We start from the raw sequence: 14703 nt of genomic DNA, 5'->3' as shown, positions 1-14703 counted from the left end.
ACCCCTCCCCCAGAGACCTGCCCAGGGAATCTCCTGACTGCATCTGCGGGGGACGCCGTTCTTTCTCCTACAATCCAGGGCTGGGAGGACATGAATTGAACAGGATGGAGACTGGGGTCTCTGCTCTCCATGAAGCCCACCTTCAGGGGGACATAGAACAAGGGTGGGAGAGGGACCTGGCATGGGCCCTGGACCCTGCACCTGGAGCTGCCTGATACTCTGTAGATTCTCCCTGGATTCTGTGAGCACGTCAGAGCCCACACACTCTAGCTGTGACCACATGCACACAGAGGTTCCCGTAAGCAGGCTGTGGCCACGGGCACATGATTTTCATGAAACAATACATAAGTCCTCGTTACATAGGACACACACACTGGTATTTTTCATTCTGTGCCATTTCCTCCTGTGACAACTGAGACCCACTACACTGACTTCACGATGCACTAAAGCCATGTGACTTGGGCAGTATAAAAACAACCAAGCTAGCTGGGCACAGAGACCACACCTGTAATCCCAGCAACTCAGGAGGCTGAGGCAGGAGGATAGGAGTTCAAAGCCAGCCTCAGCAATTTGGTGAGGCCCTAAGCAAGTTACTGAACCCTGACTCAAAACGAAATATAATAAGGGATGGGGTGTGGCTCAGTGGTTAAGCACTGCAGGGTTCAATCCTGGTACCAAAACCAACAATCAAAATGAAGAACAAATAATAAAAAACCCAAGCTAGATCCACAGCCTTCAATTTATGGCCATTTTTGCTTACACCAGACCAAGATGAGCTTGTTACTTGTAACCTGCTAACTAAATGTGCCCCTTGCTGGTCCTTCACCTGCATTCCAGCCCCTGCCCTCGTCCACCCCTCGCCTGGCCAGGCTCACGGGCCACAAGGAGTGTACTGCAAAAAGCATTCTTTTCCCCTTCACCTGTAGAAAAGCGACGTGGGCTTCTGGGAGGTGCTGTGGGGAGGGGAACTGTGTCACACCTGGGCTCCAATCCCAGCCATCTTGGTCTCAGACCCCGTGACCTTGGGTGAGTTCCCTGAGCCCAGGAGTCTCAGCCTCAGCAGCTGTAGAATGGAGAAAGCTCCCGACTCATGGGAGGAGCCTAGCCCCAGGAGATGAGAATGAAATGTCCCCAGCACAGGGCTCCACAAGGAACACTGTACACGTGACAGCTCCCAGCCCTCCAAACACAGGAGGAAGAGCACCCTTTGTCACTTGAGGTGGGAGCAGTGTCAAGAGTCTCCAGCTGTGCGGGGTGACGCACACTTGTAATCCTGGGAGGCTGAGGCAGGAGGATCATGACTTCAAAGCCAGCCTCAGCAACTTAGCACGGTGCTAAGCAACTCAGTGAGACCTGTCCCCAAATAAAATACAAAAGAGGGCTGGGTACATGGCTCAGGGGTTGAGTGCCCCTGAGTTCAATCCATAGTACCAAAAAATAAAAATAAAATAAAGAGTCTCTCCAGCCTCCCGTGACAGTCAAGCCCTGTGCCTGTGTCCCCACACAGGAGGACTGGTGTGCCACGGTCAAGGTCACACACTTGATCTTTACAGAAGGGAGAACATGAGGGCTGGACTTGCAGTAGGACGAGGCCAGAGGTCTGGCCAGCCAGGCCTGGGACGTGGAGCCCTGGGCCTTCTCAGGGCTGCTCTCCCCTAGTAACTGCTGCTCCCTGCTCCACCCAGCGGGGCTCCCGGATCTGGAACAGCTTCCAAGCAGAGCTGGGGGCAGGGGTGCAACTCTGACTACATTTGGAAAATTCTACCTCCTGGGAAGCCTCAGTTCAAACGCCCCCTGAACACTTCCCCCAGGAGAAGGGCTCCTGGTGTTGGGAACCGCAGGGGGCCCTTCTAGAACCACCCAGTCCCTTCCCTTTGCCCAAGGATAGGGGGAGGCTGTTGACCACAAAGCAGGTCCCAGCACCATCAGTTTATGACCTGGGGACCAGAATAGTCTCCCTTCTAAGGTCTGACAGGACACCCCATTGGCCAGGGGATGTTCATCACGGGGGCAAAGCAATTCTTGCTGTAATATTGTCCCATCAGACCAAATGCCTGGGTGACTGGCAGAATAAACAGCTGTACCCAGAAAATAAAAGGGCAGAAACGAAAGCCCACCTGTGCTTCGTGGGCAGCCTCCTCCTAGGGATCCTCAGGGAAGCCTTAGAAACGGGAGGAAAGGCCCCACCACGGCGTATCCATGAGCCTAGTGGAGGAAAAGGGCCCAAAGGAGCCTCAGGACCACCGACAGCAGGAAGCCGCTTAACGCTGATGGCATTGTATAATGAGAAGGAGACAGACAGTCAGACTCAATGCCTGTCCTCCAGCCCCGGGACTGCAACGTGGAGGAAAAACGATTAAGGCACAGTGTTTTGTTTGTTTTGTTTGTATATGCTGGGTTGTCCAACCCTCTCCTGGGATGAAATTTGTGTGTCAATTAAATGCACAAATAACATTCCTAAAGTCTGTGTCACAATATGAATATAAGAAAGAGTCACAAACTACAAAAAAAAAAGAAAAGGATATGTATGGAAATACATTTTAGTATGGAAAATTGGAAGGTAAAAAAAATGTTTCTGGATGAGAAAATATTTTGGCTGGTTAGGTAATATTCTAAAGTCCAAGATGAAAGGGGACGAAACTTACATGTAAAGTTGTGAATGTCTAAGTCACAGAAGGTTTGTGGAAGGTAAAGCTCAAAAAGTGTGTTTGTGATTAAATTGGCTATAAGTGACACAGTCAGTTAAAGTTATTTGAATTTGAATGTACTGATATAAAAATCTGAAACACAGATCTACTCTTATTATCACCATAATTTTCTTGTATTTGTGAGGTTTTATTATTTGTGGAAACTCAGTCTTAAAGGAATTAGGGTTTGTACCTGTTGTACAGCCTTAAATGATCACTTTGTAACTGGTCAAGGAAACAATTGTTATTTAAGTTATAACAATATTGTTGACACTGAAAATATATGTGACTAGGTGTATGTAGGCATCTGAGAACGATACCTGTCTAAGCCCTGTCTACTTGTTATGTAAAAGTTTATAAAATGAAAGCTTATGTAAGTTTGCCAGCAGGATAAGCAATAAGTGCTCCCTTCTATACATTATGCTCTCTTTTTTGACATAGAAGGGCCACACTGTCATTCGAAGTCCTGTCTTATATCTGTTTGCTTTAACTAAGCCAACTTTGGGTCATTAACACTGTTTCCTAAATGTGGTAGAGATTTAAGGCTACTCTTGGATTTTTGTTAACCCGTGCAAACCTGTGATTATTGTTACTGTACACTCAGGATTGTAAATTGGACTTTAAAAGTTAAACTTAGTTAAATGTAAAGCTTAGGAGGGCTCTTTAACAAGTTGGTGTTCTCCAAACTAAAATTGGGTGTAGCAAGTGTCTCGGGTTTATAGAAAAATGACAATTTTGATTGGTATTTATTCATGTCATTTGATGTTTTATAGCTGGATAAAGTAAACTGCTGTCAACTTTGCGTTACTCTTCACCCTGAAATTGAAATTTAAATGCATTTTTGGAAGACAATAAGGAGAGCCTGTTCTGTTCAAAGGAGACACTGTAAAACATGGAAGCATTCTGGCACTTTGTCCACAAAAGGAAAGTTACAAGCTCTCTTAGCCTCTCTTTGATTCATGTTTCAGGTGTAATGTTGTATTGTGTTATTTGTGAAGAGCCCACCTGACCTGAGATAAGGCTCTGCTTCCCACCTTACACCATTTTAAAAATGGCTCCAAAAATGTCTAGACTTCAGCCCATTTAAAGTTGTATTCAGAAGTTGATTTTTGTTGTAAAGATTGCTGTGCTTTCAGACAGGGAATATAATATGTAACTAAGTAAAGGTTCAAGATTATAAAAGCCATTTTTTTTGGTTCATAGTTATTACACAAACTGAATATGTTTTTGCTCTGTTAATTCATTTTGTATTTTCCTTGTAAACTTTGTAACTGTTGCCTTTTAGTGTTTTGCAGAGGTACTGCTTATTGAAAATAAACAAACAAACAAACAACCATGGTTAATTTGAGATAATAAGTCATCACCTACAGGACAGACAGTATGGAATGCTGACTTCCAGTACTAATACTGACTTCAATTAAATGAAAGGGGTACCTGTAAAATTATAGATGTTGAAGTCATAATCCGTTATTCCCTCTTTAAGCCTGGTGAAACTTTCTTGCTGGGTATTTACAATCAAAAAGTTGGAGACCAAAGTCAAGGAAGTAAAAGGGCCAAGGAGAAAGCATTCAACATTTTGGCCCTTACCCTTCAAAGGTCAACCAGGACCCAGAGAATGACAGGACCCCTCTCTGGACCCTGCAACGGTAGTGAGTTACCTGATCTACTGAGGGAGATCAAGAGCACCCTAGAGAACAGGAAGCCAACCAGTGCACATTCTGCAAAGTGGAGGGACAGTGGAGATGAAAATGTCTCTGATGCTTCCAAGAGAAGCCACATATGTTCAGCTGGACCCTGACTTATCCTGGCAAGTGGCACCACAGATAGAGGAAAGCTAAAGGAGCCAGGAGGCTTCACACATGTTCGCAAGGGTGATCTCTGAGGAATCTCAAGTGACTGAAGAGTAGATAGGAACAAGGTCAGTTTTGACCAACTGGTCTTAAACACCTGGCAGGAGAGTAGAGCCTAAGAACAGTCCTACATGCACATTAAAAAGGAAAAACAACTGTTTTTTTTGTGTGTGTGTGTAACTTAAGATGTACATTTTTGTCAGCCCTACCACAAGCTTTGGGCTATGAAGGAAGGGATATTGTATAGGAGTATCCAATAATAATGATCACAAAGAACTCTAGAGTCCCACGTTTTTCCTGAGTCAATTCTAGCCTGATCTCATACACCTATAAATCTTTTCAACCTCCTATATTGATAAACTCTGTTTTTCACTGATAAGTGCTCATAGTTTTCAGAAACTGGCTGAAATATTAATTACTTCTGTGCTAATTGTTTATAAGCAAAGTAATACTTTGCTGCCTTGTTTATTGCTGCCTTATCATGATCTCTGCCCTATGTATGCCTTGTCCACTCACCTGTCACCAGCCACTATGGACCTTTGGACTGCTTTGATGCTGAGTGCTTTAAGTGTCCACGCCCCAACTGATAGAAAAAAAGGACTTTGGGTTGCTTCCACAAACTTCACCCTCTTTCAGCACAAAGCAGTTTGGAGATGTTGTTGCCTATTTTTCCATAGAAATGGAAGGTATAAATTGACTGTGGGGAAATATAACAGTGGTCCATTGTATGCTTTGAATGTAGCCCTTGCTGCTCTGCCACAACAACTTGTTTTTTTAAGTGGACATTTTTCTTGCTCTTCCTCTCTCCCTCCACTCCCTATGCTCTCCCCTTCCTAATGTCAGGGGAAACAGGATTACCTTTATTCCCCATCCCACACAGTTATCTGTCCCTGAGTTCACACCCACCATAGGAATGAAGTAATCCTGACTCTGGGGATGGTTCCAGAAGACCTCAGCAATGACTATGTCCCAAATTAGCAGGTGAATTACAATGCCAACAGAGAACACGTGGAATGTCGCCTTGGAAACACCTCTTTAAAAGCCCCCTATTCCTGCTTATGGAGAGATTCATGGCCTTTGGTACAGGAATTCCCGGTGCTGCTTCTTTGCTAGCAAAGCAATAAAACTTCTTTTTCCTTTATCTTAAAACCATGTCCTCCTAATTGGATTGTCATTTATTATGTAACCCCCAGCAGTCACCCTGAGTCAAACACAGGCATTTCTGTAGAGGATCCATGAATGATGCAAGTGAGTATCCAAAGATATTCAAATTAAGTGGAATACAGAAAAATCACAAGAAAATTCGGGCCAGTTCAGGTCAGGTTTTGCCCTGGAGTGAATTAGCTGTTTGAGTCTCTGGGCTCAGAGCGTCTGCATGGAAGGATGACAGGTGCAAGTCCCCGAACCTCTAAAGTCTCCCTCCTAGGGTTGGGACAGGGCTGTGTACCTATGTAAGATGTGGTGGGAGAAAGGGGTTTTATAGTTGTCACAGGCAGCGGCCTTTGATCCATAGGCTGGTTGTCCCTGCAGGGTGCTGCCCAGCTTGGTCACAGCCTGGTCACAGCGGCTCAGAGCCAGAGGTTCCACAGATGCAGAGCCAAGGTCAAGGGAACTGAGCAGCTTGCTCACCCCACTGCAGCGCTGAGTGGCTTCTGGGCTGCGGGGTCCGCCTGGCAGGACCCATGGCTCCATGACATGGTCCAGCAGCTGCCGCCTCTGCTCTTCTCTGAGCTGGAGGGAGGGGCCTCAGGCTGCTGCTCAGACGCTGTCCACGCCCCAGCCGGCCTCGGGCTTGGGTTCTGCAAATCAGCCTCCTGCTCAGTCACTGGGTGGGAGGCGAAAGTGAAAGAAAAAGTGGCGCTTTTTCGGGGAAAGCCCAGGTCTTCTGGGAACCTGCCTCTAGCTGGTCCCTGGCTTGTCCTGGGAGGCGGTGGCTTGGCCAGGCCACTGCCTCTGCCTCTGTCCCTGTTCACAGCTCGCTGCTGCAGCACCAGGGACCCTCAGGAAGGTGAGTGCAGAGGTGCGGTGGCCCTTTCCCCCACACCTGGAGCAGAGGGACCGCAGGCTAGGGAGCCAGGGCAGGGGCTGGGCTCCTGAAGGAGCAGGTGCCAAGGGTTGGCTCCTGGCTCTGGACAAACAGCTGTCCTCCGGGCGACTGGGCTTTGCCTCCCCGCAGCTGGGAACTGTGCAGCTCAGGGCTCAGGGCTCCGGGCTCCGCTCCTCTCCTGAGAAACCCGGGGCCCCGCAGCTTCAGGGCTCCTCTTGGAAGAAGCTGCAGCTGGCTTCGCCTCCTGATGCAGCCTTGCGTCCCATCCTCTGGATTCAGGATTATTTCGTCCTGTTTACTTGATGAACGACGCAGGGAGGTGTCCTGGCAGTTACTGAGCCAGGCATTTTGCAGAGATTTCACGGATAAAGAGAGAGCAGCGAGGACAGTCCTGAGACTGAAGAGCTGGAAAGGGACGGGAGGGGCTTTGAACCCACTTCAGCCACCTGTGCCTCTGCTAAGGAGAAGGTCTGTTTTCCCCTTGTAGAGAGGGCGAGCAGCTCCCCTGCCAGCCAGGACACCCTGCCGTTCTGAACTAGGTGAGCAGAGAGACCCTTCAATCATGGCGATCAGAAGGACATCTCCATTCTACAAAGGTAGGCTTCCCTCCCGTGCAGCCAGTTCACCCTGGGAAAGTGGAGCCCAGAGATGGCTCGGTGGGAGAAAGATGGAAAACAGACTGGCCCAGATGCTGAAAACGCACGTGGGCTGGGGTCGCGGGTCATGGCGATCCCTTGTCCTGCGTGGGTGGATCCCAGTGCTGCAAACGCAAGTCCCCAAACCAAGGGGACACCAGGACCTGTGAGACATATTTCTCTGTAGCCAGCCGCCTCCCCTCTGTGACTTTCTGCTTCTCTTCCTCCTGGGCTCTAAGGCGTGTGGCAGTCCAGGGCTCTGTGCTGGGGCTGTGCTCGCCCTTTTGGTGAGGAGTTCTGCTTCCTCACTGATGAAGTCTGAACACTGGAGAAGCCGTCAAGGCAATCATGTAGAGCAGGGTTTATTCAGAAGGTTTTAACCCAGAATTCTCCCGGGAGGAGAATGGGCCCTAGCTTGTATCCTGGTATCCCAGGAAGTGAGGGTGTCCTGCCCTTTACACATCCTGGACCTTCTGTGTCTTCCTGCCTTCTTTCCCCTATCTTTCTCCTTCCTGCACACCTGAGTAGGCCCAGGAGATGTCCTCAGTGGAATGGCCAAAAGGTGAGAAGCCCCTGGGCAGGGGGAAGGGCTAAATGGAGTGATGGGGGAAGGAAGCCGGCCTGGAGAAGTGAATGAACAACGTTTACAACTCCCTGTAGGGAGGGACAATTCCTGGGACAGGTTCTTAGCCCTGGGTTGGAGCAGAGCTGAGGAGGAAGGGCTCTAAGGCATGGACATGTCAGTATCTAGGGGCAGTCTCCAACTTCCCAGACCCAAAAGGGCCTTCCCTCTCTCCTGCTGGATTCCTGTCTGCACACACTGCCTGTCTTTAATTCTGGCTTCATGACTTCTCTTCCTCTAGAGCTCCCCTGTCCCTGGCTTTAACCTCAGGACTGGAATCGAACTTGAACCTGAATTTCAACACAGCACATTCACACCAGAACAGTGCCTGGGCCACACTGGGAAATGCCTCCTCCCATCCTCTGGTGTTCACAGCTCTGGGTACACAGGGATCTAGGTGGCTGGCACCTTTGTGCAATCAATCCATCAGTCAATCTCAGTGCCCCTTTCTCCTCCCTTCCCTGGCCTAGGCAGGTGGATGGTGGGCTGGGCTTCAGATGGGGTCTCAGTTCTTATATTGTATGGGAAACCCTTGTTCCTCTCTGCTGCTGTCCTTGACACCCACACCAATCCATTCTGTGACCAGATCCGGGGCCGGGGAGGAGATTCCCACACCAAACAATCCTGCACTTCTTAGTGGGGACCAAGGGCTGTCCTCCAGCTAATCAATTGTGACCTACCAGGGGCTAGCCTCAGGGTCCTGCGAGCTGGGGGCTCAGGCCCAGCAGACCCTCCCACTCAGAGGCCAGTCCCAAGTCCCAGCCTCTGCCAGAGTGGCGTCCAGGCTCCTGGAGCCCCGCCCTCCTGGCGAGCATACAGAGCAGGGTTTATTTAAAAAGGGGTAAAATAGACTTCTCTCAGGAGGGAGGAGGGGCCATGACTGGCACCGTACAAGTTAAGGAGTCGTGCCTTTTATTGGTCCTAGGCCTCCTTTGTCCTCCTGCTCTCTTCCCCTTATCTCTCTCCTTCCTGCTACCTGACCGGGCCCAGGAGTTGCAGGGTGGGGTGGCCAAAAGGTGAGAGGCAGGTGGGCTGGAGGGGCCAAGGTGGAGTGTTCTGGGCCGGAAGGGGGCATAATTAACAACTCCCTGTGGGGAGGGTCGATCCCTGGGACGGGTTACCTTAGAACAGGTTGGAGCTGGGGCAGGTGATCTGGATAAGGTGGAGGAAGGCTTGAAGTCATGAGCACTTCAATCCTCCATTCTCTGGATCTGACCCTTGCCTATCTGCCTGTCTAGTTCTGGTTTCAATTTTATTAAACACTATAAGTCACAAAATCAGACCTAATATTCATATGTCCTTGGGCATACAATCTATACAGTCTTTATAAATGCCTTATCATGAAAAAAGGATTTTTTTTCTTTAACTGGGGATTGAACCCCGGGGTGTTACCCACCGCCTTTTACTGTTTATTTGGAGGTAACAATGATGCTCTGGAAATCGTAGGGTCACCAGATGAAGATCTGTCAGATGAAGAAAACCTATTTCTTGAAGTATCATAGAGAACAATTTTTGAAAGATTTCCCCAAGTGGAAACAGGAACAAGAAAAAATTATCAGAGAGCTCCATGCCCGGGCAGATGAGGTTGACACCACCCATGAACAAACCAACAAGATCAACATGGTGGCCCACACCACAGCTGTCTTCTCTAGAGCCATGAGCTTCTTGGGGATTGCCCTCGCTCCACTGACCACAAGAGGAAGCCTCACACTTTCAGCTGCCGGCAAAACTTTGGGGGCAGCAGCTGGGATCACCAGTGATGTGACCAACCTGATAGAAGGGTCCTGCAATAAAAAAGTTAAAGCTCAGGCCACCGGGCACGAGCCTACCAGTGAGCCAGAGTTCGAGCAGGTGGATGAGAAGTCCATTTTCACAGCTATTACTAATATCATGGACAAGTTTCAAGACACCTCCAAGAGTCTCAGGAAGAGCAGGCGTGCCTACAGGGTAGCCCAAGCCAAGCCAAGCTTGGCTAAGGCTGCCAAGTATCGCCTGACAGGTGGCAAAGTCTCAGGCAAAACCAGCAAGTATGTGCAAAAGGCCTTTGATGGCACACCTCTGGGAATGACCAAAAGTGCTCTCTTGGAGGGAGGTGCAGAGACGGCTGTCCACCTCGTCCGGGATTTGTGCAATCTCTCTGATACCTGGAAGAAACTGAAGGATGGAGACAGGGCACAGGGGGCAAAAGAACTAAGGGCCCAGGCCCAGGAGCTGGAAAAGCTGGTGACACAGTACAGCCACCATTATGAGCGGCTACAGCAGGTGAGCTCAGGATGTTGGAAGGGGGCTTTGGCCCAAATCCATGGAAACCAAGGTTGTCCAGAAGGGTTTAAGGGAGTGTGTGCTTGTGAGTGTGGCAGTGAAGTTTGCATGGATGTCCTTGAGGACATAGCATATGGTGGCCCTGAAGGCCCAAACTGTAAGAGGTTCCCCTGGAGATGGCAGTCCTGCACAGACCTGGTCACCTGTTCCCTCTCCCTTAAGGCTCCTTTAGGACCCTGTGCCAGGAAGAGTATCTTCCTGGCTTTACACAGGAGGTCACTGAGCCATATGGAGTGCTCTGGACTCAGTTATGTCCCCCTCAAATTATTCATCAAACGCCTAAGCCCAGTGCGGCATGCTGGGGGTGGGGCTTGGGGAGGTGACGAGGGTTGAATGCAGACCTAAGGACAGGCCCTAATCTGATGGGATCAATGTCCATATAAGAGGAGGAAGAAGCTAGAGAGGGTCCCCCTGCCCCCAAAGCACCACACCGAGAAGCCCTTTAAGGGCACAGAGAAGGCAGCCACCTGCTAATAAGAAAGAAGAAACCCCTGCTGGGAGCACAGTGGGCCAGCACCTGACCTAGGCCAGCACCCTGACCTGGGCAGCACCCTGACCTGGGCCAGCACCCTGCTGTGGGCCAGCACCCTGACCTGGGCCAACACCCTGACCTGGGCAGCACCCTGACCTGGGCCAGTGCCCTGACCTGACTAGCACCCTGCTGTGGGCCAGCACCCTGACCTGGGCCAACACCCTGACCTGGGCAGCACCCTGACCTGGGCCAGCGCCCTGACCTGACCAGCACCCTGACCTGGCCAGCACCCTAACCTGGGCCAGCACCCTGACCTGGGCCAGAGGCCTCTGGAACTCTGGGAACTACGTGTCAGCTCTATGAACCACTCTCTCTGTGGCCTTCCATCATGGCAGCCAAGACCAGCCTGACAGGGGGTGACGTGGCTGGCCAGTGTCCCCCTCTGCTCCAGCTGCTCTAACAGTGTATGTAGACCAGGTGACTTGTGAACAACAGAAATGTGTCCTTCCCAGTTCTGGAGGCTGCACGGCCAAGGTCCAGGTGCCTGCAGAGGCAGGCTTGGTGCTGGGGAGGCTCCCTCTGCATCACAGAAGGCCCCTTCTTGTCCTTCCTCACCTGGACGGAGGGGCAAGCAGGTCCCTCAGGGCCCTCTCATAGGAGCCAGTCCCACAGGTGAGGCCCCGCCCTCATGGCCTGTCACCATCCCAAGGCCCCGCCTCCTAGGGCCAACACTTGGGGGTTAGGGGTTGACCTGCGAATTTTGGGGAACACAAATATTCAGGCCCTAGCACCAAGTTCCCCAGGATCTTCTGTTAGCTGCAGGGCGGGCTGAACTGTCAACCCCACTGTCTGGCTCCTGACCGCTTGTTTGCCTCAAGGCTGAGCACTCAACCCCCAAGACCCCCACTCGCCTGGTACAACAGAAACCCACATCCCGCCCCTGCCCGGTCAGCCTGAGAAGCAGAAGGTGACACCCTGAGCAACTCCTGTGTGATCCTGTCACTGCAGGCCACCAGGCAGTTCGCAGACCCAGAGACCCCACTAGATTTTGGCTATAAAAACTCTCCTGCCTGGGGTTGTGGCTCAGTGGTAGAGTGCTCGCCTAGCGTGTGCAAGGCCCTGGGTTCCATCCTCAGCACCACATAAATGAAGAAAATGAGGATGTGTGTCCAACTACAACTAAAAATAAAAAAATAAAAAATTCCTCCTGCTGCTCTCTCTCTCTCTCTCTCTCTCTCTCTCTCTCTCTCTCTCTCTTCCCTCCCTGGTAATCAGAGACCACCGCAATAAAGATCTCTTGGTCTCACCGAGTATCTGGTCACTTTCCTTTCATTTTCCTTCTCTCTTTTTTTCTTTCCCACTTCCCTCCTTGTCTCTCTCTCTCTCTGGGGACTGAGCCCAGGGGCACTTTTATCCTGAGGTAAACCCCAGTCCTTTTCATTTTTTTAAATTTTGAGCCAGGGTATCACTAACTGATCAGGCTGCCCGTGACCTTGGGATGGTCCTGCCTCAGCCTGCCCCATAGCTAGGATTTCAGGAGTGGTCAGTGCATTTAGCTCTTTTCATTTTAAAATTAATGACATGTAATAATTGTACTGTTTTTTTTTTCTCCCAGAAACTCTATTTTCGTTCTATGTTGTTGCGTTTTGTTTTGTTTTGTTGTGTTTGTTTTGTTTTGTATTTCCTCCCACAAATTCTTGAATTCTTGACAAGAAGAACAGAGCAAAATCTTTTGTCTTGGGAAAGCAACAGAGACTCAAACTCAGCCTCCATCCGAGGCGCAGGACAGGTTCCAGGGCCAAGGGAAGCAAAGCAATTAACCTAGTTACCCAGGAGCGCCACTCGGAGGGACCAGAACCTGCTGCCCCCCTCACAGCACAGCGAAGGTCATGGGGAGCGGAGACCCAGGTGGAGTGGCAGGATGAGGGCCCTCGCAGGCGCAGGCGCAGGCGCAGCTGAAACCCCCACGCATGCGATGACTTCGAGACCCCAGCCCTGCGTACCTTACAAGCACTATAAAGCTACACATTTCTGTCTTTTGGTTGAGTGTAAGGATGGCCTTAGGCCTTAGCCTAAGCAACTCCATTTTAAAATAAATCTGCATGCTCACCAGGCAAGCCACAGAGCCCTCAGATAGTCAATCAGGCACAGCCTGATAAAAGCAAGTCACTTTCTACAACCCTGATAAGAGCCAGAAGGGTATCAGGGCGGAAACCACAGACCATATGTCCATTCTAATATGTAAGATGTCACTAAGTAAACCTGGTAACAGCTGATAGGGACCCAAAAGGCGAGCAGAAGCTCCCAAAATTTAGTATAAATAATGGAACAAATGAACATTCAGCCAGCCGACACCGATGCCCACATGCCAGAGACCCTCATGAGGACCTGGACTACACCCCAATTCTTCTCATCATCTGCCTGATCCTCTGCATCGTCCTCACCGCTTGCAAACTCGACAGCTGCCTCTTGATCCTAGTGGGAAAGGCGACTTCTCCTTATGCCCATCTCCTCAGCCAGCCACCAACTCACACCAGGAGAAGCCTCCATCGGCTCCTGACCTGCTCTCTGCATCTGAGTGCATGGGCATCTGCTGGACTTAAGGCCTAAGACTTGAGACTTTAAATCTAGCACCTAAACTCAGCATGCAGAGGGAATGTCTGTAACAGGTCTGTCAGGATGAAGTGTGTTTGCAGTGCTCAGAGTTAACTTAGAATTGTTTGCTTTGAATTGATTTGTCTATAGCAGTGCCCAGCATTAAAGATTGTCATTCCTTGATTAAGAACCTATAGAATGAAATTGTATTAAGTGATTTGAGTGAATAAAATATTGAAAAGGGCAGAAGTGCATGGATATTCTTTATCTCTCCCTTCGAATGCAGATGTCACACTTTTGCCCATTGCGACATTGAATCAGGCCTGGATTTCTGTCCTCCCTCCTGCTCCAGCCTAAGAATAAAGAGCCTCACTCCTGTGTCCTCTGCAGGGTCTGATTCTTCTGATGGGAGCACAAGTGAGAAGTTAGCTCTCCACCAGGTGGCCTGCCCCACAGGGTCCCTGCTGGCTCAGAGCCAGGTTTGCACACAATGGGAGGTCCCTGTCCCTGGGACCTTCCTCACCAGATCACTTTGTAGGAAGGAAGGGGGCCCAGGAGCCCTCTGTGTCCCCCACAACCACAATCCTCCCATGTCCTCAGGACTGCTCAAGTCCCCCTGTCTGTCCCGTCCACTCACCCAAAGATGACTTTTCTTTCCTGTGCTTTAGCTGGTGTTTTGAGAGTCAGCCATGAGCTTTACATGCGATTTTTTCTTTAAAGAAAAGAGGAAGCCACACTGGCCAAAGGTGACAGCAGTTGCTATTCTTGCGTGGAATTTCCTTCTGTGCTTTTCTTGCTTTGGGTTTTGAAGTGCTGGCTTTGCAAGACCCTCCCTGCAGGCCGCGTGATTGGTGTTTCTCTCTATTCCCAGGCCCCTCATTTGTCTACAGAGCTGTCACTTATCATTCTGCTGCTTTCACGAAGCAGAAACATCTAATATTCCACGCCTTCATTGGTTTTCATAGGCAGTTTTCCCACATCTTTTATGGGTGCGCTATCTGTACATAATGACGGACTTGTTACTCATCCGTTCATGCACACAGCACAACAGGACTATTTGGCCAATGATCACTGCCCCGCCCTTCCCCCTCCTTCCCCACCTCCCAACCCTGGTCCCTCTCCTCCACTGGTCTCCCTTTGATTTTCATGAGATTTCCCCCCCACACACACACCTTTCTTTTCCTATTTCCTCTCTAAAAACTTCCACACAGGAGAGAAAGCGTACAACACTTGACCTTCTCAGTGTGGCTTATTTCACTTAACATAACGTTCTCAAGTTCCTTCCATTTTCCAGAAAATGACATAATTTCATTTTTCTCTATGGCCCCATTCTGTATATACACCACATTTTCTGGATCCATTCTTCTGATGATGGACACCGAGGCTGGTTCCATAGTTTGGCTACTGTGAATTAGGCTGCTATGAACATGGGTGTGCATGCTGATAGCAAGATGGCATTAATTCTTCAAAACA

General features: G+C 49.8%; 1 protein-coding gene across 2 annotated transcripts; it reads left to right on the top strand.

Moving 5' to 3' along the window:
- The first annotated feature begins 6342 nt into the window (after nucleotides 1–6342).
- On the top strand, nucleotides 6343–13361 carry LOC107139902 (apolipoprotein L6-like). Of its 2 annotated transcripts, none has more exons than XM_048802320.1 (4): nucleotides 6343–6545; nucleotides 7072–7180; nucleotides 9288–10103; nucleotides 12251–13361. In XM_048802320.1, the coding sequence occupies exons 3-4, from the start codon at nucleotides 9297–9299 to the stop codon at nucleotides 12458–12460; spliced, it is 1017 nt and encodes a 338-aa protein (XP_048658277.1). In that variant the 5' UTR covers nucleotides 6343–6545; nucleotides 7072–7180; nucleotides 9288–9296; the 3' UTR covers nucleotides 12461–13361. The 2 variants fall into 2 exon arrangements, with proteins under 2 accessions (XP_048658277.1, XP_048658284.1); XM_048802327.1 differs by having other exon boundaries at nucleotides 6343–6557.
- Nucleotides 13362–14703: the final 1342 nt, after the last annotated feature.

The sequence above is a fragment of the Marmota marmota genome, unplaced genomic scaffold (genome assembly GCF_001458135.2).
Source record: "Marmota marmota marmota unplaced genomic scaffold, marMar, whole genome shotgun sequence".
NCBI lineage: Eukaryota > Metazoa > Chordata > Mammalia > Rodentia > Sciuridae > Marmota > Marmota marmota.
The sequence above is the reverse complement of the archived record's forward strand: the minus strand, read 5'-3'. Positions and strand labels throughout refer to the sequence as shown.

Bases quoted from the DNA above. Each gene is read 5' to 3' on its own strand.
- LOC107139902 (XM_048802320.1), top strand. From the start codon at position 9,297: ATGAAGATCTGTCAGATGAAGAAAACCTATTTCTTGAAGTATCATAGA. The intron at 10,104-12,250 runs GTGAGCTCAGGA...TTTTTCTCCCAG, and splicing joins ATTATGAGCGGCTACAGCAG to AAACTCTATTTTCGTTCTAT.